General features: G+C 56.0%; 1 protein-coding gene across 3 annotated transcripts in view; it reads left to right on the top strand.

Moving 5' to 3' along the window:
• TNRC18 (trinucleotide repeat containing 18) overlaps nucleotides 1-24,645 on the top strand; it is an 83,117-nt gene that overhangs the window by 8,075 nt on the left and 50,397 nt on the right. For 2 of the 3 annotated variants that reach the window (XM_044232567.1, XM_044232565.1), the window contains exons 2-4: nucleotides 14,155-14,310; nucleotides 16,421-16,546; nucleotides 16,983-18,695. In XM_044232567.1, the coding sequence (XP_044088502.1) occupies nucleotides 14,190-14,310; nucleotides 16,421-16,546; nucleotides 16,983-18,695 (1,960 nt within the window). In that variant the 5' untranslated portion in view covers nucleotides 14,155-14,189. The remainder of the gene's footprint in view (nucleotides 1-14,154; nucleotides 14,311-16,420; nucleotides 16,547-16,982; nucleotides 18,696-24,645) is intronic. The other variant, XM_044232566.1, reaches the window with a different exon arrangement.

Below are 24,645 nucleotides of genomic sequence, written 5' to 3'. Positions count from 1 at the left end.
TAATTCCTTGTTCTAGTCCGGTCCTCTCCAGGGGCCTCTGGAATCGTGTATATGGCCCTTGGGCTCCTGGGGCTCCCAAGGTCCCAACCTGAATCCATCAATTTAATCTCTCTCTCTCTCTCTTTTTTTTTTTTTTTTTTTTTTGGTGTAACAGATACACTGTAATACGCTTCAGTTGGGAGTGTTGAGAACATTGCATATTTCCAAAATGAGAACACCCATGTAACTACCAACAAGCTCAAGGTCAGGATGGTTCCAGTGTCCAGAAGAAGGCTCCCTCATGTTTCCCCCTAGGGACTATCAGCCCCGCCTCCAATATCATTCTTATTTCTGCTACCTTAGATTCGTTTTACCTATTTTTGAACTTCTGTCAGTGGAATCACACAGCAAGCCCTCTTTTATTTCTGGTTGGTCTCGCTCAGTGTTTTATGTGTGAAATTCATCCATCTTTGGGTGTGTGCAGTAACTGATCTCTTGTTGTAGAGTATGATACATAAAAATAGCACCATTTATCCACGCCTGTCGATGGACACTTAGATTGTTTCCAGTGTTAGCAACGGATAGAGGGGTTATGAACATGGCCTTTTGGTGCACGTACGTACACGCTTACTCTTTGGAAATAATATCTAGGAGCGGATTGCCGGGTAACAGGGTGTACGTTCAGTCTTAATAGTTGTGAATTTCCTAGTGGTTTGCACCATTGTCCATTCCAAGTGGTAGTGTTCTGGTGCCTCGGTGTCCTTGCCCATAGTAAGACATTGTCCGTTTCTTCAGCTTCTGTCCATGCTGGGGGTTGTGTGTTAGCATCTCATTGTGTGCCTTTTAAACGTTTCTCCTCTTTTATTTTATTTTATTATTTTTTTAAGATTTTATTTATTTATTTGACAGAGAGAGATCACAAGTAGGCAGAGAGTCTGATGCGGGACTCGATCCCAGGACCCTGTGATTATGACCTGAGCCGAAGGCAGAGGCTTAACCCACTGAGCCACCCAGGTGCCCACCTCTTTTATTTTTTTTATCTTTTATTGGGAAAGAAGTCTTCCTACTATAAAGCTCCCCCCCTTGACAGTATGCAGTTCTGCTTTATGCTTAATATAAACCTTAGAGTAAAAGTTCCGCCTCATTTTAAATAGTGTTACAAGGATTATGAAGATGGTTTCCAACGGGCTGTCCGAGTCTGAGTCTTTCCTGACTGTCCCATTTATTAGTGGGAGACCGTGGGCAAGTTTCTTTACTTCTCTGTACCTTAGTTTTCTCATCTGTAATATGAGGGAAAATAGTAGTTTCTATTTCATGAGATTTTTGTGAGGATTTAATAGTGAAGAACATGAAAAACATTTAAAACAGTATCTGTAATATAAGAAGCACTTCGTGGGGGCTCAGACTTTAAGCATCTGTCTTTGGCTCAGGTCACGATTCCAGGGTCCTGGGATCGAGCCCCTCATCAGGCTCCCTGCTCAGCGGGAAATCTGCGTCTCCCTCTCCCCCTCCCCCTGCTTGTGTTCCCTCTCTCACTGTGTGTCTCTCTCTGTCAAATAAAAAAATAAAATCTTAAAGAAAAAAAGAAGCACTTAGTAAGTATTAATCTTGTTTTATCACACCCCCCACCATGTTTATTTTCCCTATACAGTTGTGTTTAAACCAGGCATACTATTATGGCTTTGGCCTTATAAATATTGTCCACATTTGAGCCAGGCAGTATAGTGAAATTCACTTTTTTATTTCCTGGAGTGATTAATTACTTTTAAAAAAATTTTTCTGGAATATTTCAGAATCTCTTTCTTCCAGTCTCTTAGAGCACTTTTCATTTGGTCAGATCTGTGTGAGCTGCTGCTTTTCTTGGAGGTTTCTTTCCTAGAGTTTTCCATCTTCCTGTTCCAGTGTGGTTTGCTTGATGCTTGGGCCTGTTGTGGAGCCATTGTCCTTTAGACTCCCTTTACCTTTCTGCTGTGTTAGACCTCCTGTTTCTTGACTCCCTTGCCTGCCTTTTTTTCTGCCTTACTTCCTTTGTTTTGGTAGAGCACATCCTTCAGTAGTCTTCTGTGAAAGAATCAATCTACGGAAGGCAAGTTTTTTGGAGACGTAATATGCCTGAGAATGCCTTTAATGTGACCATCATACTTGACTGGCGTTTTGGAAATAATTTGCCCCTAATATTTTGAAGGAATTAAAGATTTTATTTATTTATTTGACAGAGAGAGAGATCACAAGTAGGCAGAGAGGCAGGCAGAGAGAGAGGGGGAAGCAGGCTCCCCGCTGAGCAGAGAGCCTGGCGTGGGGCTGGATCCCAGGACCCTGAGATCATGACCTGAGCCAAAGGCAGAGGCTTTAACCCACTGAGCCACCCAGGTGCCCTTGCAATATTACCTTTTAAAAATTCCAGTGTTGGCTCAGTGGATTAAAGCCTCTGCCTTCGGCTCAGGTCATGATCTTGGGGTCCTGGGATCGAGCCCTGCATCAGGCTCTCTGCTCAGCAGGATGCCTGCTTCCTCCTCTCTCTCTGCCTGCTTTTCTGCCTACTTGTGATCTTTGTCTGTCAAATAAATAAATTAAATCTTTAAAAAAAATAAAAATTCCAGTGTTACTGGAGTGTGATGCTATTTTGTTCTTGACCTTCATTTGTGAACCTTTTTTTTTTTTAAATTATTTTCTAAATGCTTAAAATCTTTTAGAATTACTGAAATTCGTGCTTCACCGCATACTGGCCATGTGGTCTTGGACGTGCTTTAGGGGTGTGTGTGTGTGTTTGTGTGTGTGTAATGAGGAATAGTGCCTACCTTTTCTATGAAGACTGAAAGGGCTTATACACATAAAGCCCAGAACATTATTTGGCACAAAATAAGCCTGGTAGGTAGTTAACATTGTTACTCCCTTTTTTTTTTTTTTTTTTTTTTTAAATTTTATATTACTGCTACTTTTCTTTTCTTCACTGGTGTTCTGACGTTGAGCATGGATGTGCCTTACTCTGGATTTCTTTGCCATTTGCTCTCTTGGGTACTCCATAGGCCATACTGATCTGGAAACAGGTCCCTCAGGATGAATTCTTTTTTGTAATTTTTTGGTATTAACAATAATTCTGTCAGTATTTTGTAATTCCCTTCCCACCACATTTTTCTTTTCTTTTTTTATAATTTTCTTTTTTTTTTTTAAATAATTAAACAAAGTTAATTGGGGCATCTGGGTGGCTCAGTGGGTTAAAGCCTCTGCCTTCAGCTCAGGTCATGATCCTGGGGTCCTGGGATCGAGCCCCGCATCGGGCTCTCTGCTTGGCGGGGAGCCTGCTTCCCCCTCCCTCTCTCTGCCTGTCTCTGCCTCCTTGTGATCTCTGTCAAATAAATTAAAAATCTTTAAAAAAAAATTTAAAAAATTTTATTTATTTCAGAGAGAGAAAGAGCATGTAGAGGGAGAATGAGAGGGAGAAGCAGACTCCCCGCTAAGCAGAGAGCCCGATGCGGGACTCGATCCTGTGACTCCAGGATCATGACCTGAGCCGAAGGCAGTCGCCCAACCAACTGAGCCACCCAGGCACCCATTTTTTTTTTTTTTTTTAAAAAGACTAACACCTGTGGGTGAGTGGGGGAGGGTTAGAGGGTAAGGGAGCAAGAGTGTTGAGCCAACTGCATGCCCAGCACAGAGTGTGATTTTGTGGGGTGGGGGGGTTTGAGATCATGAGATCTCATGAGATCATGAGATCATGACCTGAGCCGAAAATCCAGAGTCAGGTGCTCAACCGACTGAGCCACCCGGTGAGGGTGGTCTCCTTTCCATTCCTGTCTTGTTTTCTTTTCTCTCCATTGTAAACCGCATGGCTGTCGTTCCCATGAAATTCTGGCATTTGGGAAAGGGTTTGTCGTGAACGATCTGTGTTGTCCGGGCTTCTGGGATCCAGCCCACTCCCCTTCCCCTGGCCCAGGTGCCTGCATTCCTTGGTTCCTGCCATTTCCACTCAACAGGACTAACTTTTCTGCCCTGGGGTCCTAGAAGGCCTTAGACCTCCCTGAAAGGGAGGGGAAAAATCAGCGGGGAAGTCCTCTGGAATTGGTGTGGAAGTGAGAAGGGCAGGAGCCCTGACCCCAGGCTGGGGTAGACACGCATTTGCATATCACCGTGAGGGCTGCCACCTTGACCCCTCTGGGCTGCTTTGGGATTCCCTTTATTTCAACTTGAGTACCTACTTTGTGGGCTGGACTTTTGGTTGGGGCCAGGCAGGGGGTCCGTGGAAGTGGGACTCGAGTTCAAGCCAGATTGGCCTTCTCTGGTGGCGGGGAGCTGGAGAATGCCTGCTGGGGTCTGACCTCCTGGGTGGGGTGTGTGTGTGTGTGTGTGTGTGTGTGTCTCGGGGTTGGCTCCCAGCAGAACGGGGAGGGAGACCTGGTAGGCGGTGACTCAGAGAGGGAGCTGGAGGAACAGAACCCAGTAGCTGGAGCTGGAGGGGAGGCAGCTGGGGAGCGGAGCGGAGGGGAGGCGGGGCGGGCCCAGCAGGACTCCTCCCCTCCCGGGAAGGCCCTGCTGGAGCTGGTTGATCTGGCCTGGTGGCTCCTGCCGCTCCCAGACCTCTGCTTGGTTGGGGGGAACCTCCACTGCTGCCTCCCGTCACACTGATGGGAGCCCGGGGACAGTGGCAGTGGCCCAGCCACAGCATCAAGACAATGTAGAGAAAGCTGTCTGCCCACCATCCCAGCCTGGAGCTCTGTCCGTCTGTCTTGCTTACTCACGTCCCAGCCCTGCAGTCACGGCTTCTTTCCTGTCCCGCTGCCTTCTTTTTACTTTAGAGGAAAGGAAGGCCCAGAGAGGTTGTGGTACCCCCTCGAGGCCACACAGCTGGGAAGCCAGGGGATCTAGCAGTGAGGCCTGAGCTCGGGGTTGAGGAGAACTAGGTCCTGGGTAGGAATTTTTCTTTCTCTTTCCTTTTTCCTCTCCTGCCTCATTTTCATTTATGTACTTGCTTCAGTTTGTGCGGATTTTTCTCAGTCTGAGAGTTCATAAAAATTACCCAGAGTGCGATATTTACTGTGTTAAGGTTCAGATTGGACGCTTTCCTCCTGCCCCCGACCTTTCTTCTGTGGATATTTGTTGTTGGGGTTTAAGGTACACAGAGAAATGGGCACAGATCATAGATGTACGGCTGTTAATATTTTTCCCACAGCCTCCCCCATCCCTCTGCCCACATAACCCTGGGTCATTTCCCCCTTCCCTGTCCCCAGGTGACCCCATCGAACCCCTAGAGATTTGAGCTGTCTGTCCACACAGTTCATGTGCAGTATGAGGAAGTGTGCAGTGTATGGTCTCGTGTGTGTCTTTTATAGTGAGACTTCTCCGTGGCCCTGCTCTTGCAGGGAGGGGGGGTTGTCTTGCTGGAGGTGTTCCTCCCGTGGCGATGTCATGGTGTGCTTATCCAGCGGGTGATGGACGTTTGGGTTGTTTTCGGATTTCAACTGCTACCCTTGGTTAGCCTCTTAAATTTGGACCGGCTCTTCTCATTCCTGCGCCTCGCCCTTGGGTGTATCCCTGTGGGGGCAGGTTTCCATGTTCTGCCAAACTGTTCTCCAGAGTAGCTGGACTGTTTACGCCTCCTCCCCACGTGTATTAATGTTTAATATTGTCCCACATTCCTTATGGACCTTAACCCCTCTTAATTCACATCTCCTCCCTGGTTTGAGAGGCGGAGTACCAGGGCACTGGGAGCAAGTGACTTGTAATGTTGGGATCATGGGTTCGAGCTCCATGTTTGGTGTAGGGATTACAAATAATAAACTTAAAATAATAAACTTAAAAAACTTAAACTTAAAAAAAAATAATAAACTTAAAAAACTCCAGAGAGGCTGAGTAGTCATTTTCCTGGCCATTTGGATGAATTTGCCACCTTCCCGGTGCCCATTTCTATGTTCTGTTGTCTTTCTCGTCCTTGTGGTGGGGGTTCTTTATATATTCTGGATGCAGACCCTCCCCTGGTGACGAGATGCACAGATCTATCTGCACCACAGGGTGGCTCGCCTTTTCCTTCTCTTCATGGTGTCCTGGGATGAATAGACAATTCTCATTTTTTAAAAGTTTCTATCTTTAGATATAAGACCAGAGCAAGCGGGCTGAGGGGCAGAGGGGGAGAGAGAGAATCTCAAGCAGGCTCCCCATCGAATGCTGAGCCCAGCGCAGGGCCAGATCAGGGCCAGACCCTGAGACCATGAACGTGAACCAAACTCCGAGTCAGACGCTTCACTTCGGAGCCGCGCAGGCACCCCTGGACATTTCTTGTTCTAGTGCAGTTCCGTATAGCAATCTCAGCCTTTCGGTTTGTGTTTTCTTATGGTTTGTAAGAAACCTTTGTTTGCCCTCCAGATGTGAAGGTATTTTCCAGTGTGGCTCTTCTGGAGGCTTTCCTGTTTTTGCCTTTTGGGTGGAGACCCACAGTCTACCTAGAATTGGTGTTGACGTGCCCTGTGAAGTTAGGGGCTCTATCATGGCTTTTCCCGCACAGATGTCCAGGCTGACCAGCCGCATGTATTGACGGCACCATCTTTCCTCTGCTTGTGTACTTGTGGGGTTGTTTGTGGACCGGCCTGTCTCAGGTCTGCTCGGGTACCCCTGTGCCGATGGCACTCAGGCCTCCCTGGCATGGGTGTTCTACTTTTGGGTGTTTGATAGCAAAGACCTCCCACGTTGTTTTTCATCCTTAAGTCAAGGTCGCCTTGGCTCTTTTGGACCCTTTGTGTGTGTGTGTGTGTGTGTGTGTGTGTGTGTGTGTGTTGTTTGTTTGTTTGTTTTAAGATTTTATTTATTTGAGGGAGAGCGAGAAAGCACAAGCAGGAGGGGCAGAGGGAGCAGCAGAGGGAGGGGAGATGCAGACTCCCTGCTGAGCAGGGAGCCAGAGGTGGAACTCGACCCCAGGACCCTGGCACCTGCCCCTCCACTTTCTGTCTCTGTGAACTTGGCCACCCCAGGGACTTCATAGAAGAGGCCTCCAACTTTTGTCTCAGTGTTTGTCGTTCTGTGTCTGTCTTATTTCCACTTAGCGTAACATCCTTAAGATTCGTCCGTGTTGGAACACGTGTCAGAGCTCCCTTTCTTTTTAAGGCTGAATCATGTCCGGTTGCATGGTTGGGGCACATTCTGTTTATCCAGCGGATCCCTGGGAGGCTCCCACTTTTTGGCTCTTGTGAATAATGTTCCAGGGAATATGGGTGTGCACAGACAGACCACTCCCAGATTCTGCTTTCCATTTGTATGTAACATTTGGGGACTGTGCACGCGGGTGTGCGCGCGCCCACACAGACACACACACAGACAGACACACACACACACACAGCTTTCGGGATTTGGATTGGAGTGCACTGAAATTCTCCATCTATTTGGCCACAGTGAGCATCTTAGTAAGTGCATCTGGTGGTTTCCTCGGGAGGGACCCCCAAAAGTGGGTCTGTGCCTTTTCCCAGCCTTGAAGAGTTCTGCTGATTTGCTTTCCAAAAGCTGGGGATAGGTTGGCCCTCTGCTTACCCGCCCCTGGCTGCTTCCCGCCTCGCCCCCTCCTTCCCCACAACCAAACCCCACATGTGCTCATTCGATACAGGAAAATGACATCATCCCGTTTTAATACTTCTTTGTAATCCTAACGACAAATTTTCACCGGATTCAGCCATTTACTGTCCTTGGTGATTTGCTTAGGATTCTTACTGAATGATAAGACTCTTTATACAGCGAGGGCGGCAACCCCCCCACCTCTGGCTCAGATATTACAGAAGTCCCAGCGTCTCGGGATCAGTGGGAGTCTGAAGGTCATTTTATCCGGAGGGTCCTCACACTATTTTCAGCTGCTGTCATAGAAACGCCTGAGTCACATGTCCGTGCTCTGGGCTGGAATGAGCTCTTTTCTGGGCGATCACTCTGATTTGATCTTGCTGATGAGATGTTCTGATAGCCTTTGGTGAGACCGTCAAGGATGCAGGCTCTTTTTCCGAGGCCAGAACCTTTTAAACAGAAAGGGACAGTGTGTGTGTTTCTGTTGTGGTTCAGGGGAGGGAAAATAGGAAAATAGGGTCCGGCGTCCGGGTGGTGTGGCTTGAATGCAAGAGTGTAGATTTTGGAATTAGAGCCTTGGTTCTTCATCTCCGAAAGGGTTCAGAACTCCCCCGCACCACCCCTCCAGCAGGGTGGAGGGGGGTGGGGAGACAGAATGAATGAAGCAAAGACTTGAAGCCTTTTAGCAAGCCCTAACGCTGGCTGAAAGCATCCCCTCTTCTCCTTCCCTCAGCCCTAGCTGATCCTGATCTTGCCCATCCCTCCCATCCGTAAATCCGAATTGAGCAGCTACTGCGTGTGCAGTGTAGGGCGCACTTGGAGTGGAGTGAAGCCACATTTTAACGCAGGGGCCTGCAAACCGGCCAGATTAGGTCCATCTCCTGTTTGCTTTTTGTTCCCTTTAAAGATTTTATTTATTTAGGGTGCTGGTAGGGGGAGGGGCAGAGGGAGCCAGAGAATCTCAGGCCGACTCCATGCCGAGGCAGAACCCTATGGGGGTTCAAGCTCACGTCCCTGAAGTCATGACCTGAGCCGAAATCAAGGAGTTAGCTGCTCAGCAGACTGAGCCACCCAGGCGCCCCACCTCCTGTCTTTGTAAATAAAGTTTTATTGGAACAAAGCCCAATAGTTGAAGTGGTGTCCGAGACTGCTTTCCCTGCAGCAGGCAGAAGAGGCCCCCGGTGCGTGAATGATTTATTGTCTGGCCCTGGCAAGAAAAAGCTTGCCGACTCCTGCGCCAGTGGGTGGAGGGGGACAGTAAGTAAACAAGGAGCTACAATAAAGGAGGGACTAATGTGTATTCGGTATGATCAGTGGTGATAAGCACTGTGGAAAAAAATAATTCAGGAAAGGGTGTGGGGGTGGGGTGGGTCACAGTCTAAAATAACGTGGTTAGCAAAATAAATAAAACAGCAGGGTTAGGGAAGGCTGAATTCATCAGGTGTGACTTGAGATGTTAGAGAGAGGAATGATAGATATATATACAGATGGGAGTTTATAGACGATCTGCCGTATCTGCAGGGAGGAATGGATTCCAGGCTGAGGTGCAAAGGCCCTGGGGTGCAGCCAGTGCAGCTGTGCCGTTCCATGTTCCAGCCCAGCCCATTTGCAGTGATAAGTCCTTCAGTATTGACTAAACCTTTGTACCCACCCTGATCTCACCGAGTACCCTTCCCTGCTCCCACCGGTGAGGACTCAGGTGCCCATTTTATATAGTCAGCTTCTAGAGGGGTTCTCAGTGACTCCCATTGGTTTCAGTGGTGGGAGGCCCCCAGCCAGCTGAGGTGGCCTCACTGTTACTCCGGGTGGGGGGGGTTCTGCTAGCAGATGGGAAGGGCACAGCCCCTTTACATAATACATCTGGGTGGACTTCATTCCCCAGCCCCTAGCACACAGTAGCCCTACATAAGCATTGAGGGAGGGAGGGATGGATGGATGGACCAGATGGATGGACAGACGGAAGGATGGACCTTGTCTGGATTCGAGTTCTGCCTTCTGGTGATCTTGGCCAGCCTCAGTGGCAGCAAAACCCTGACACCCTTCCTGTGTTCCAGGTATCAGTGAGGGGGTGGTGATGGCTGAAAGCAGGCTAGCCAGCACCCCCCAGCTCTTGGCTCCCTCCTGTTCCTGAGGTCCTTGTCCATGGCCAGCAGGATGTGGGGTGGGAGGGGCAGGGATGTTGGTGGGTCTCAGCTTGGGGAGGGCAGGAAGGAGGCTAAGGTCCCCTTGCCCAGCTCCCTGCTGCTCATGCTCCCAGAGGGACCCTGAACCCCTCCCCCAGACAGTGGAGGGGGCCCACTGCACGTAGCTGGGCCTCTGTGCCTCCTTTCTTGCCCCTGCCCCCCCAGGGTGCCCTTGCCTTCTCCCTGGGGCACTGGGGACCAGAGAGGGAGAAGACCATTTTCTAAGCACCTCCTGTGGGGGCTTCCCTTCTCTCAGGGTCCAAGTAGCAGTGGCTGGCTAGAGCTAAGGCCCCGCCACAGTGGGATTCCCAAGCAGAGGGCTTGGAGTAGCATTGCCTAAACAACACGGTCCCCCATGCACCAACCCCTGAGCCTCAGTTTCTCAGTCTGTGAAATGAGGATGAGAAGGTTCCTGCGGCCCCAGGGCTGTGGGAGGTTGAGCTGGGAAGGGTGACTGCTTTGGGCATTGGGGCACCGTGGGCAGGGAGGCTGGTCGACGGGTCAAGCCTGGCCCACTGGGGGACACTGCACTGCTGGCATCAGACGTCGAGAGCAAAGCTTACCTGTGGCTGCTTCTTCAGTTCAAGGTGAAATTCAGATCCTGCACAATGAGCCGTTTGAAAGTGTGTGATGCAGTCGTAGTCAGTGCATTTATAATGGGCAGTCACCAGCTCTCTGGTTTCTAAATTAAAAATTGATTTTAGGGGGTGCCTGGGTGGCTCAGTGGGTTAAGCCTCTGCCTTTGGCTCAGGCTCAGGGTCTCAGGGTCCTGGGATCGAGCCCCGCATCAGGCTCTCTGCTCAGCGGGGAGCCTGCTCCCCCCACCCCCGCCGTCACCGCCTACGTCTCTGCCTACTTGTGATCTCTGTCAAATAGAATCTTTAAAAAAAATTTGATTTTAGGGGTGCCTGGGTGAGACTCACTCTGAAGCATCTGAGTCTTGGCTTTCCTCTCAGGACGTGGTCCTCGCTGTCGATGGATCAAGCCGCTCATGGGGTTCTGTGCTCAGCGCAGAGTTGGCTTCCGATTCTCTCTCCCTCTCCCACCTGTGCGTTCTCGCCCTCAAATAAATGAATAAATAAATAGAAAGTAAAACTTAAAAAAAATAATAAAAGTAAACTTGGATTTTAAAGAGGGGCAGGTGGAATTTGGGTAGAGGAAGCCGCCCTACTCAGACCCTGACCTTGAGCATTTGCTCTACTTCTCTGAGCCCCAGGGTTTGTCCTGGTACAGAGTGAAAACGTTGGGCCAGCATTGCTGGGGACTTCACAGAAGCATTCCACAAATCACCTTTTACTCTGTGATCCACTTCGCACAGCCTGGAGATGTTCAGAAGCCTGCCCAGAGTCCCAGAGCAAATGGGCAGTGGAGCCAGGGTCGGTCTTCCTGTCATCCCTGGGGACCCCTCTGTCACCTCCCTTCCCAGGCTTGTCAGAGGCCCCATCTCCGTCCCCACTCCCATTTCTGGCAAAGAGGATCCTTCACGGACCGTGGCTAAATGAAGTCTAAATTAATTAAAATTTAATAAAATTAAAGATGTGTTTCCTCACCAGCCACACGTCCGTGCTCTGCGGCCACAGGTACTGGTGGCTCCTGTAGGGTCCGCACAGATAGGCAGCGTGCACCCGACACAGTTGGCTATGGGCCCGGTTCCCTGGTCTGTTGTGAATGGCAAGCTGGGCACTTGGCGGGAACCCTCTGACGGGTACCCTAGTGGGCTCCGGGGTCCAGCTCTGCTCCTGGACGGGGGCACCACCATGACTTGAGACTGTTGGCTGTCCTCAGACCCGTGAGAAGATTCCAGAAACGACGCGTGGGGCAGTGAAGTGGTTTGGGCACGTGTGATGCCAGGTTCCTGTCCGTGTTGGTAGGGTGTTTGCTGTTACTCTTCCGAAGGATGATCAAGGATAATCATTGTCTGTTGTGGGTGGCTGGCATTAGTTTCCCCGGACGCCGGGAGCAGGTGGCACGTCTAGCCACCAGGGGGCAGCCTGGGATCAGGGTGGGGGCTGGCCGGACGCGCTGCCGGGGGTGGGTGTGAGTGATTTCCAGCCAAGTCTAGGGAGAGTCTAGTGGGTCCCCAGGGGTGGGTGTGAGGAGCAGCAGGGGTGCATAGCTAGATTTCGAGGAGAGCACCAGGTTTGCTGGGGTAGGGGGCGGGGCCTCACCAAGCCTCCGGGAGATGGAGCCAGATAGCCTGCGATGGCACATGGTGTCCTCGGGGGTCAGAGGGTGTACCTACCCTCTCTCTTAATCCTAACATGTCTACTGCTTTTGTCCCGAGGGCATTAGAAACAGTGTTCCCGTCATCTGTCCAAAAAGTGACACCTGCTATGTGCTGGGCAGGTCCCGGGCACTGGATGTGGCGGGGAGGGAGGATGGCGGAGGGGTCTGTGTTGTAACCAGGTGTCACTGGTGGAGGCTTGGATGCGGCGGCCGGGAGGGCCCCTGGGAGGGGTCTTCAGGGCGACCCGGGGGCTGGTTTGACGTGGGGCTGGCGTGTCCATTGGACATGGTTGTGATCCTGTGGTCTGGGAGGGGTGTGCACTGGCCCGTGGTTTTTCCGGGGCACCAGCATCCTGGCCGGACCCAGGGAAGGGAGTTGGGGCACCGTTGAGCCCCTGTGGCGGGCGGGAGCCGTTGGTGGCATCCGGGCACCAACGCCCCACCAGGCCTTGGGAGCTGCTGGGCGGGTTTCACAAGCCTGGGCAGGGGCAGGCCTGGGCCACCCGGCTTCCGCGCGGCCCGAGGCAGGAAGAGTTGGTGGCTGATGTAAGCCCTTGCGCAAACCTCTGGCTGCCGGCTTCCGGAGCCTTCTACCCGCCTGCCTGCCTGCCAAGGAGGAAGCCTGGGGCCTAGCGGGGCCCAGAGGCCCTGCTGCCCAGGCTGGGGCCACATGGGTGTACTGATCGGCCACCATGGCCCTCGGTCCCGAAGGCTTGGCTCTGGAGTCTGGTGAGGGGGCTGGGTGAGGCTGGGCTGGAGCATGGGGGGCTCCCCAGACGCGGGGTGCTGGATGGCACATGTGGCCAGAAGGTGTTCTCCTCCTGCCTGCTGCTATCTCCCCTCTGGAGGACCAAGGCGGAAGCCCTGCCCCTGCAGCCTTGGTTTCCCCGCGTGCCCCCCAAAGGGAGTGTGATGGACGTTCTGGCATCTTGTGCCCCCGGGAGGCAGCGAGTGAGCACCTGTTGTATACAGACCCTGCATACGGGGCTGCGGGAGACCCAGAGGTGGGACAGGGCTCTGGGAAACCCCTGTGGCCTGGGGCCCCCCTGGAGTCACTTCTCTGGGTCATTGCAGACAGTACCTGCTTCCGGGGATGCGGAGACTAGCTCCTGCTGGATGCTTGGTGATCCTCCGGCTCAGCTCTGTGTACAGGCCTCTGCCCCTCCTCCTGGGGGCGTTGGGGGAGGGTTCGGGATCCCTGCAGACTGTGTGCTGCCGCTGCGTTGTTACTCTTGTTCAGGTTACGCTTCCCTCTTAAGGGAGACGTTAGTGTTCCCATTTTGCCGATGAGCGAACTGAGGTCAGGGGAGGGCAGTCCCTTGCCCAAGTGTCCTAGGGCTCCCTCTGGCCCATGACCTGGAGGCCTGCTGGGATCTTCTCCTGAGGGGTGGGGTGTATGGATCCTGAGGGCCAGTGCTCCTCGGGGTGGCAGTGAGGGGGTGTCCCTCCTGGCATGGGCCTGGCCAAGTGGGGTGTGGCAGGGCCCGGTGCTTTCCACCCAGGCCCCCTGCGCATTATTCCCCAAGCGGCATCTGGCCACCGCATGCCCCATCTGCGGGACCTCGGGTGGGACGCCTGGGGCTCTCCTTCTGTGCTGTTTCTCGCGCTGACTCGCTGTAGTCCTGGGATGTTTGCTGGGTGTGTGTCCCCGGCGGTGGGTCCCTGGCTGTGGGACCAGGCACTCCCCCCCCACCCCCAACCTCTAGTATCAGCTTCCTCATGCCTTAAATGGGTGCACAGTTCCTCCCTCACGAGGCTGGCTCAGAGCTCCTCAGAGCAGGGTCCTTACCGGGGAGGTAGGGGGAGGGATCCTTCCTGAACTGGGAGCGCTCTGTCATGTAGACCCTGAGCCCCCCACCCCCACCCCCGACCCACTCTTGCTGTTGCCTCAGGAGGTCCCTGCCCCCAGCCGTGCCTCAGCTTTCATGGGCAGGTTGGGGGGACTGTCCGCTCCTGCCGAGCGCTGGGTGTCTCGGAGGCGAGGGCCTTCCGTGGCGGTGGGCTTCCTTCTGGCCTCTTCCTCTGGGGCTGTGTGTGCAGGTTTTTCAAGTACTGGGTGTGTGAGGGGACAGGCCTGTCCTGAGCCCAAGGGTCTGGGGCAGGCCAGGAAGGTTTCTTTGGTGTTCCTGCCAGTGTCAGCTCTGAGAAGCGGGGGAGACATGGGGAACTCGGGGTGTTGGGCCGGGCAGTGGGGGCCTGGTGGGTGCCTGACAGCCCCCCCTTCTCTCTGCAGGCGAGGCCTTCTTGGGCAGCTTTGTGGCCAGCGGGATGGGGCCCTCAGCCTCATCCCATGGGAGCCCCGTGCCCCTGCCCTCTGACCTCTCCTTCCGCTCCCCTACCCCCAGCAACCTGCCTATGGTCCAGCTGTGGGCCGCTCACGCCCATGAAGGTAAGGAGTGTGCCAGGTGGGCGGGGCTGAGGGCTGTGGGCTGCTGTCCCTTCCACCTCCGGTCATCTCTCCTGCGGTGGCTGGGGGTGGGGGGCAAGCCCTGGTCATTCAGCCTCCCTGCTGGTTTTCAAACGCTCAGTCCTTCCTCTGGTGCCTGCCGCAGGGCCTTTGCACAAGCCAGTTCCCTCTGCTGCAGCCCCTAACTCACCCACTGTTAATCCTGTAGGACTCAGCGGACTCCCCTCCCCTGGTGCACCTCTCACTTGTGAAGACAGATATTTTCTTACCAGAGTGAGCTCTGAGGGCAGGGCCTAGTTTGTTCTGCTCATCTCTGACTCCCTGGGGGCCCTCGATAATCACAGTTGGAGCAGTGGGACCAGGGCCAGAGGGCTCTCCTGTGGCAGTTCCTCAGTGGCACTCCAAGCTGTAGGCATCTGGGAGCCCTGCAAATCCTGGATCCCCCTGGGGCCACACTTCCCCTCTGTCAGTGAAGAGATGGGCCTGGGGGGACCCTGAGCTGCTTCTCCGCCTCTGATGGACTTTGGATGCTGGGTCCTAGGAGCACCTGCTGCAGGCTGAGGGCTTTCCTGGGCTTTTCACGGCTCACCGTCTGCCCACGTCCTCTGCCAGAGTCTCACCAAGTCCCTATCATCATCTGTACCCCCCGTGGGATGGGGGTGGTCCTGCTTCTCCAGGCCTGGGATGGTGGGCAGTCCTTTGGGACTGGGGTCTCATTTGAGCCTCCCACTTCAGCCAGCCAGGGCAGGGCTGGGGGTGGGGGGAGGCCTGGAGAGCAGAGAGGCTGCCTGGTGTCTCTGTGCTGCCAGTTTGTACCACTTTCCTTCCTGACTCCTTTTTCTCTTGTGTCGCAAACACTAGTCACGTAGAAATGGTTACAGACCTGTGCGCACACTGCACAGCGGAACTCACCGTATCCCCCACCCCTGACCAGCTGTGAGAGAGGGACTGCTAGGTCTCTTTCCCAGATGAGAGGGCGGGGAGTAGGGGGGAATCCCATGTGGTGTTTCAGGGGCAGAAAGAGATCATGAGCATTAGGTGCTCTTGATTATTCGGTGATTGTTGTTAACGCGCCATTATCCAGGAACACCATTATCAAGGGCACTGTGGGAGGAGCGTGGGTCCCCTGCGGCCAGGGTCAGGCCTTGGATCTCTGGTCTTAGAGGGGGCAGCTGGGAGCATGCGGGACCGGCGTCTCAAGGATCTCTGATAGGCCTGTGGTCCAAGAGGACCCCCAGCCCAGGCAGAGCCTCAGGACCCTCCCCTGGTGCCCAGTGCCTGCCATCCCACCAGTCTGCCTGACTTTCTGGGCCCTGCTGAGCTGCTCTTGGGCCTTCGTTCTCCGTGGGCCCTCGGAGGAGTCTCCTTTCTCTGTGGCTACCCTCCCGACTTTTCTGTCCCACGGAGCCCCGATTTTGGGCAGCCCTGGTGGGGAGAAGACTGGGAGGATTCTCCCCAGGAGGCATTGACCGACAGCTGCAGATGCTGTGTCGGCTGATAATTTAGATCAGGTGAGTGACCTGCTCGGGGTCACACAGCAGAGAATGGACTGATTAAACCAGTAAACCGCTCCACTGGTCTGTGCTAGGCTGAGGTGAATAGTCCCAGTGATTTCCATTGAACGTCACGCTCCTCTAGACTGGGCGACTTTAGCCAGGGGTCCTCTCTGAGCCTCTGTTTTCTCATCTATAAAGTGAGGATCCTACCCGCTTCACAGAGTTTTTTTGAAGTTTCTGTGAGAATAACAAAGGCAGAGCTGTTGGCAGTGTTGGGCCTGTGGTTAGGGCTGCTGTCATCGCCATCACCACACAGTCCCCTGCCTGGTTGAATCCATTTGATTCCTCTTCTTGGGGGTTTTGAGAGCCCGAGCCTCTTGGGGCTCCCTGGGCCTGGAGGGAGGCCTGAAGTGCCACAGTCTTGGGGGGGTGGGATGGGCAAGCCTGCCCTGGGGAGCTGGCAGTATATCTCAGGACTCCGTGAATAAACCAGGCTAAAATATTTTATTTTCAAGAAAAAGAGAGGGATGGAAGGAAGTTCCTCGTGGGAGTACATGTGGTGGAACAGTTCAGTTTTTCTCTTTTCTCTTTTCCAGGCTTCTCCCATCTGCCCAGCGGGCTGTACCCATCCTACCTCCACCTGAACCACCTGGAGCCCCCCAGCAGCGGGAGCCCCCTCCTCAGCCAGCTGGGCCAGCCCAGCATCTTCGATACCCAGAAAGGTATGATGAGGGGGGGCAGGAGAAGGGAGACTGGGTTTGGGGGGTAACTTCTGAGGGGCTTGTCTGGGGCCCCCACCACTACCCAGTATTGTTTTCTGAGACCCTGTCCCTAAGCTCCACCCCCTCCCTGCAGCCTTCTGGTGCCTTCTGGTGCCTTCTGGTTATGCTGTGCTCGCCCAGTCCCCTTAGGCCCTTAAAACAATCCTGGCCTCCGCCCTTTTCACAGGTGAGACTGAGGCTCGGGAAGGTCAGTCCGCAGCCAAGGCGAGATTGGGAACTCAGTACTCTTCATTTCCAGAGTCTCCCCTCCCAAAGGCTGCGCCGAGCACCGACCTCCTTCTTAACCTGGGGGTTACGGAGCGCCCCTCAGGGACCCTGCTTCTGCCTGGCTGGAGAGAGGAGACACCCTCACGCCCACACCCTCTCTTCCCCACAGACGGCTTCTACCTGCCCGCCCCGGGGGCTCCAGGCGCCCTACACTCTCACGCGCCCTCCTCCAGGACCCCGGGCGGCCACTCCTCCAGCGCCCCGGCCAAAGGCTCTTCGCGGGAAGGTCCAGCCAAGGAGCGGGCGGGCCGCGGCGGGGAGCCGCCCCCGCTGTTCGGCAAGAAGGACCCGAGGGCCCGCGAGGAGGCTGCGGGGCCGCGCGGCGTGGTGGACCTGACCCAGGAGGCGCGGGCGGAGGGGCGCCAGGACCGCGGACCCCCGCGCCTCGCCGAGCGCCTATCGCCCTTCCTGGCCGAACTGGGGCCGCCGCGCGGGCCCGGCGCAGCCGCCGAGTGCAAGGGCAAGAACCCGCCGCCGCCGCCGCCGCCGCCCCCGGCGCTGAGCCTCTGCAACGGCGCGGGCGACGCAGGGCTTCCCGCGCTGGTGGCCAAGGAGGCGGCGCGCCAGGACGAGAGCGCGCGGCTGCGGCGCGCAGAGGCCCTGCTGCCCGGGCCGTGCCCTTGCCCCTCGCCGCTCCCGCCGCCGCCCAAGGGCCCGCCCGCGCCCCCCACCGCCCCGGCGGGGGCCTTCGCCGCTCCGCAGCCCGCGTCCGCCGGCGTCTACACCATCTTCCCGGCGGCGGCGGCGGCGGCGGCGCGCGAGCCGGGCCGCGAGCACCGCGTGGTGGCGCCCACCTTCGTGCCTTCCGTGGAGGCCTTCGACGAGCGCCCGGGGCCCATCCAGATCGCGTCGCAGGCGCGCGACGCCAGGGCCCGGGAGCGCGAGGCGGGCAGGCCCGGCGTCCTGCAGGCCCCGCCCGGGTCCCCGCGGCCGCCCCCCGAGCGGCCCGAGGCGCTCCGCGAGAAGAACTCGGTCATCCGCTCGCTCAAGCGGCCGCCACCCGCCGAGGCCCCGCCGGCACGGGCCGCGCGCGCCTCCCCGGACGCCCGGGCCTACCTCCCCGCCAAGGAGCTGCTCAAGCCCGAGGCCGAGCCGCGGGCCTGCGAGCGCGCCCCCCGCGGCCCCGCCGCCGCCCCCCAGCAGGCCGCCAAGCTGTTCGGCCTGGAGCCCGCGCGGCCACCGCCGCCGCCCGCCGGCCCTGAGCCCAAGTGGAAGCCTTTCGAGCTGGGCAACTTCGCCACCACGCAGATGGCCGTGCTGGCCGCGCAGCACCACCACGCCAGCCGTGCCGAGGAGGAGGCGGCCGCCTCCAAGAAGGCCTACCTGGACCCCGGGGGCGCGCTGCCCCGCGCCGCGGCCGCCTGCGCCAGGCCCGGCGCCGATGTGCACGCCGCGGCCCACGGGCCGGGGGAGGCCTCCGCCATGCAGAGCCTCATCAAGTACAGCGGCAGCTTCACCCGCGAGGCCGTGGCCGTGCGCCCTGGCGGCTGCGGCAAGAAGAGCCCTTTTGGAGGCCTGGGCACCATGAAACCCGAGCCTGCCCCCACCACCGCGGGCGCCCCACGCACCCAGGCCCGCCTGCCACACCCTGGCGGCCCTGCGGCCGGTGGAGGGCGGCAGTTGAAGCGGGACCCGGAGAGGCCCGAGAGCGCCAAGGCTTTCGGGCGTGAGGGCTCTGGGGCCCAGGGAGAGGCAGAGGTGCGACACCCGCCCGTGGGCATTGCGGTGGCCGTGGCCCGGCAGAAGGACAGTGGCGGCAGTGGCCGGCTGGGGCCTGGGCTGGCAGACCAGGAGCGCTCCCTGTCGCTGAGCAACGTCAAAGGTGCGTCTCGGGTCCCACCTCTCACCGTCTCCACGCTTCACCCTCGCCTTCCAAATCCTGTCCACCTTTGCTTCCCATCTAGCTGTCTCAGGCTCGTTTTGACCTCTACTCCCCACTCTTCTGCTACCGTTTTTCCTTTATTCACTTGTGGGCTGCAGCTGCTATTTTGAAGCTGACTGCTTTTTCCATTATGCACGTAGAAAAACCTGTAAAAGGAAAGGGTGAAGGACAGAGATTACTCCCATTTTCCCAACACCCTGAACACTTCCCAATGATTCCCTGTTGTTGCACCTGCAGAGTTCCTAGACTACACCCAATGCCTGTCCTTGCATTCTTCATGCTTACCGTGTGGGCTTAAAACCTCTCACTGTTGGGAAATCATTATAAAAATACTTCATGGCCTTCACTGTCCTGTCTAGAGCACACACCATAGTTCAGCTAACCATTCCTCTCGTGGGCTTCCCTCTCCCCCCGCTTCTCTGATCTTTTTGTGCTTGTAATGCTGTATTGAATATTTCTGTGCGTTTCACCTTCTTGGTATTTTGAGTCATTTTCTAAGAATAGGTTCCTAGGAGCAGGCTGGTTTTAAGTCTTCAGTCCTCAGTCCTTGAGGGAGTAACTGCCTTACCTAGTTCATTGTTCCCCAGACCTAGTGTGGGGTCTGGTGCATAGTAGGTGTTTGATAAATGAGTGAATGAGTGACCGAGGGTGATGGATAGAAACTGGGTCCTTGTGTTCTCATGGGTCTTGATGTTTGGTACCTCAGTGCCTAAAAAAAAGGCTGTTGCTAATTTCGGTGGGCAAGAGTGGTGCATTTCTTTTAAGTATTGGTGAAGCTGAGTCTTTTTCTGGGGTTTGGTCCGATGTGTTTCTTTTGTCCCTTGCATATGCGCTGTTGGAATGGGGTTTTGGAGGGTTGATGTTTGTGGCGTTTTTGTTGGAACTGTGGACTTGATCTGCCGATTGTGGAGCTGAGGATGTTTTCTACAGGTTGGGTGGGTGCTAGGCCGTACCCCGTACCTGGATGGTGTCTAGTGTGTTGTGGTGTGGGGTTTGAGACTGTATCCCACTGTCCTTGCTCTTGTGACTTCTCAGTAGCTGGCCTGGATTTCTTCCCCGTGCCTCTGTTTCCAGTGTCCGGCCAGCTTCCCTTACGCAGCTGGTACCTAGCTTAGACCTTACCCATGTCCTGGCCCCTTTCTCTGGCACCCACGTGGCCCCCTTTCCTATACCTCCCAGACTTGACTCCTGGAAGCTGTGTAGGCATCTTGGGTGAATGTCTTCTGGGGCCCGCTCCCTTTCTTGGTCTGGCCTACCTGTGCTAAATTCTGGACTTTGGCCTCGGTCCATGGCGTGTAGCCACTATCCTGTCCCTGCTGTCTTAGCCTTGCTCTCCCAGGTGCGCCCAGGAAGGCACAGGGTTGCTGGCCCTCTCCCCAGCCATTTGCATGCACACAGTAGCTGCCGGGGATCTCATGCAGCCTAGAGTGAGAGACACTCTACGGATGTTTGTGGAATGACTGGGTCCATGGTTCTTTCTGGAGCCTGAGTGAAGGAAGCCTGTTCCCTGACCCAGGCGGCTGGCCCGAGGCACTGCCTCATTCTGGGATTGAAGGAGCGGATGACAGCTCTGGGTCAGTGGTGGCTGGCTTGGTGGGGGATGAGCCCTTCTGCTAGAACAGAGGTTTGCATCCAGGGAACCTTTTGGGAGGCCCGAGATCTTTTTGGGTCCTTTCTCTGAAGGAATGGTCCTGTGACATGGTATTTCACCCCTGTTGGGGGCTCACAGTCCTGAGTATCTGCCCAGGTCCAAGGGACATGTGTCCGTGGGGACCTGTGAGAGAGAGAGAGCGCGAGCGTGTTTGAGCATGTGTGAGAGAAAATGTATGTGTGTGAGAGAAGACCTATGAGCGTGTGCACGTGAACATGCGTGCGACGGTGTGTGAGTGCGTGTGCGTGTGACAGCGTGACAGGGTATGTGTGTGTGTGACAGAACGTGTGATGGTATGACGCTGTGTGACTGAGAATTTGTGATGCTGTGACAGTATGTGTGACTGCGTACGGGAATGCGTGTGACTGTAGTCGGACGAGTGTGGGTGTGAGTGTGTGAGAGAACGTGTGTGAGACAGGGTGTGTGTGAGGGTGTGTGAGAAAGTGTGACTGTGGCAGTGCGTGTGACTGGCAGGGACCGTGGCAGCACGAGGCTGTAGTAGGAATGTGAGACAAATGTGTGTGACCACGCGTGTGACTGAATGAGTGTGACCCTGACTGTGCGACTGTGTGTGAATGAATGTGTGTGACAGTGACAACGTGTGTGATGTGACGTGTGACTCCGTGACAGCGTGTGACAGTGCGTGTATATGTGTAACAGCGTATGTGTGTGACAGAATGTGGGGAGGGAGGCAGGAAGGAGGACCTCCCTGATGGGCTTGGGAGGAGACGTTCAGGCGTTGGTCTGTCACTGGCAGCCATTGAAAAGTCGGCAGCTGGGTTCTTCCCTTAACACAGTTCCCATCAGAAGTAGTGGTTTTTCCCAATACTGGCACACTTGGGGAGGGGCAGGAACTGGGGGCACCCCGGCCGAGTGGGGGGTCATCAGCCTGTGTCTCCTGGTCTCTTCTCACCGTCCCTGTCTCTTGAATTTTTGGAGAGAGCCTTCTGCTGGTCAGTGGGTTCAAAACCGGTCTTTGCCTCATCAGGTGTGTGACCTTACACAGGAGGCCTGAGCCTTCCGGGCCCTGGTGTCCGCACTGACCATGCAGCTGCTGGGCACACAGTAGGTGTGTCATAACCAGGCCTGCCTTTTCTTGGCACACGTTCAGCGTTTTGGGGTCTGAGAGCTTGTGACAGCGCCTGTGAGTTCTAGATCTTTTGGAGAAATGCTCCTGGTGGCCCATACAGGCCCGGAGATGGGGTAAGGACAGGCATGACCTATAGCCATGAGCCCTAGTGACTGGTGGTGTGTCCTCGGATACCCTACACAGCCACTGTCATTCAGCGGGTGGCCCTGGGAGCACCTGGTCGTTAGGTGGAACCAGCCCAGGCCCCCAGCAGCCCCTGGCAGGAGGATCTGTTGCTCTCTCGGCTTCCCCTTCAGGGAGAGGGGGCCCCTGAGGAGGTGAAGGGACTGGCCCAGGGTCCCTGGGCTGGAAGGGGCAGGCTGAGCTTGAACAAACCTCGGCCCAGGTTTATGGCTCCTACGTGTTCTTCTTGCCTGTTGGTGTCACCGCTGTGGTGGAGGCATGGGGATGGGGACTCTGGCCCGAGGGGCTGTGGGGGTGCGCCCGCGTCACCCCAGGCAGAGCTGGGGTCGTGTGGGTGTCAGCAGCAGCGATGGCCCCGGATCCTAGAGAGTGCTCCGTCAGCCTGAGCCAGCAGCAGCCACACCACATCTGCCAGAGGGACACCGGGATGGGGTTGCCGTGGGAACCAGGCCTCAGTCCTGGCCTCTGCTGGGATTGGAGAGGCTGTGGCCTCGTGCTCCTGGGCCCTGGGGCAGGGCTGCAAATGCGTGATAACAGCTGTGCTGCCGTGTCCCCAGCACCAGTGCCGTGCAGCTCCTCAGCGGCCGGGAAGCCACTCTGATGCCAGTCCCAGCCAGAGAAGCCGCCTTGTCAGTCTGGGGTATGACCTGGGCAGGTTGCTTGGCCTTCCTGTGCCTCAGTTTCCTAATCTAGAGTGGGTTGGGTTCTGGGACCCATGTCCTGGGTTGATGACCCCTGAGTGAGTGGATGCACGGAGAAGATCTAAGGTCCTTCTGGGCACAGAAGGGCTGGGGTGAGGTTTGTGTCTCTGGGCCCTGCCCCACATGCCTGGGTCATGGAGGAGGAGCTGGTCTCCCACTGGCCTGGGACTCAGCGTGGAGGAGTGATTGGGCCCTCCGGTTCACTCTTTCTCTGGCTTCCCCTCCCACCTTGAACAAAATCTAAACCACGTTCCCTTCCACAGCCTCCAGGACCCTGTAGTCTGTACCCACCTCTTCTGTTACCTCAAGTCCAGGCACCTCTCTTACTTATTACTATCTCTAGCCACCATGGTCTCCTTGACATTCTCTGGCACTCTTCTGCCCCAGGGCCTTTGTACTTGCTATTCCTGCTACATAGGTAGTTTTTTCTGTAGATATCTGTAGGGTTCCTTCTTTTTTTCCTCCCTTCCTCCCTCCCTTCCTTCTTTCCTTCCTTCCCTGCATATTTATTGAGTAGCTCCCCCTATGTCAGGTGTTGTGTTGGGAAGAGGTACACAGCCAGGAGTGGGACTCCTTGAACCAGAGCAGTACATAGGGTTATGGAGGAAGCAGATGGCAAACCACCAGCAAGCAGGGTAGTAGCATAATTGTGGTCACTGATGGGAGGGAGACAAATAAGGGAGCTTTGTGGAGGAGAATTGGTCTGGGAGGGCTTCCTGGAGGAGGTGGCTTTTAAGCCGAGCTCTGACAGGAGGGCCTAAGCAGTCTTGGGGAAGGGCACTCTGGATAGAGGGAACAGCATGTGTGGCCCTGAGGTGACTGGAGTGCAGGAAGCCAAGGTCATAGGGGCATGGTTCTGTGGGGCTGGCATTCTGCGGGAGGGACAGGTGTGAATAAGGGCTGTAGAGGTGACAGGTTGACATGGAAGGAGGAGGGTAGATCTGTAGTACAGCCAAGCCTGGGTAGTGTGGGCATGTCATTTCTTCAGAGACCAACCGGATTTGGAGAGAGCTGCTCTGGGGCTCTGACTTGGGGTTGGTGGGTCCCCCAAGGTGGGTGGGGCTGCAGACAGGTTTGTGGTGGGAGGTAGGGTCACAGATGGGAAGCCACTGACACCCTGAGTGATTGGTGACAGCCACGGCAATGGAGAGGCATCGGGCCAGAGGACAAGAGACTTGGAGTCAGGATACCCTGCGGGCACTTGTCCCTTTCGGGGACTTCAGGAATTAGTGCAAAGCCTGTGACTGAATCCAGGGTGGCCCAGGGAGTGGGAGGCCATCTCCTCTGGGAGAAGGAAGCTGGGCGCACATGCTGACTTCCCAGCCCAGCCACAGGACTCTGGGTGGCCGTCCACATGTTGGCCCTGCCTGCAGCCCAGGCTGCCCTTCTGGCCCTCCCTACCTCGGGGGATCCCTGAACAGGGCCCCTTCCAGTCCTTTATGAAGTGGGTGAGTGGGCTTAGGCTCCCTTTGGATACGGGAGCCACATTGAAACCGGAGGCAAGGGGCACCCTGACTGGGTCTGAGCCCAACCTGGCTGTGGCACTGCGTTCCCACGGAGGGCCTCTCCCCTCCCTGCCTGGGGCCCAGAGGGGTTGCAGTGACGTTGAGCTGGCGTACACGGTGCCTTTGCCGACCATGGCCTTGCTGAATAGTTGAGCGGGTGGCCAGGGATGTACCTTGGTGTCCTCCAGGGGCAGGCTGTGAAGCCACGGTCTCCCTTGTCCGCCCGCACTCCTGCCAGGCTGCCGGATGCCCTCGTTATTGGCGCTGATCCCCAAATGCTCCCTGCGCTCCCCTGTTGTCCCTGCCCACCTCCGGCATCCTTTCCCCAGTGCTAGGCTGCTGGCTGTCCCTCTGTGGACTTGGTCCATGGGCACATGGGCTTGGGTCTCTGGCGTGCTCTCTCAGGGCTCTTGCCCTTGGTCTTGGGGCTGGCAGGCTCCAGCCTTCCCCAGAGGACGGGGAGACGCCCTGGCACCCTGAACCTCTCCTGGGGGCTCTGTTCTTTGCGAGCTCCTCGTTTTGGGGGGTACTAAAGAGGAGATGGCAGCATTCCAAGTGGGGTTCTTTCCCACGAGGGTGGGGGCTGCTGCTGGAGCAGTAACACCTGCGTGCTGGGGGGACTGGGAGCGGCCTCCCCGCCCCCCTCCGCCCCGAGCATGAATCCCAGCCCCAGTGGGTTTCCCTTTTGACAAAAGTCTCCGGTGCTTTCTGTGTGGTCTCTGCTGCCTCCCATGCCCTAGTGTGCCCTGGACTGCTACCT

Source organism: Neovison vison, chromosome 14, assembly GCF_020171115.1.
Source record: "Neovison vison isolate M4711 chromosome 14, ASM_NN_V1, whole genome shotgun sequence".
Taxonomy (NCBI): domain Eukaryota; kingdom Metazoa; phylum Chordata; class Mammalia; order Carnivora; family Mustelidae; genus Neogale; species Neogale vison.
Note: the sequence above shows the minus strand (reverse complement) of the source record. Positions and strands in the feature narration are given on the sequence as shown.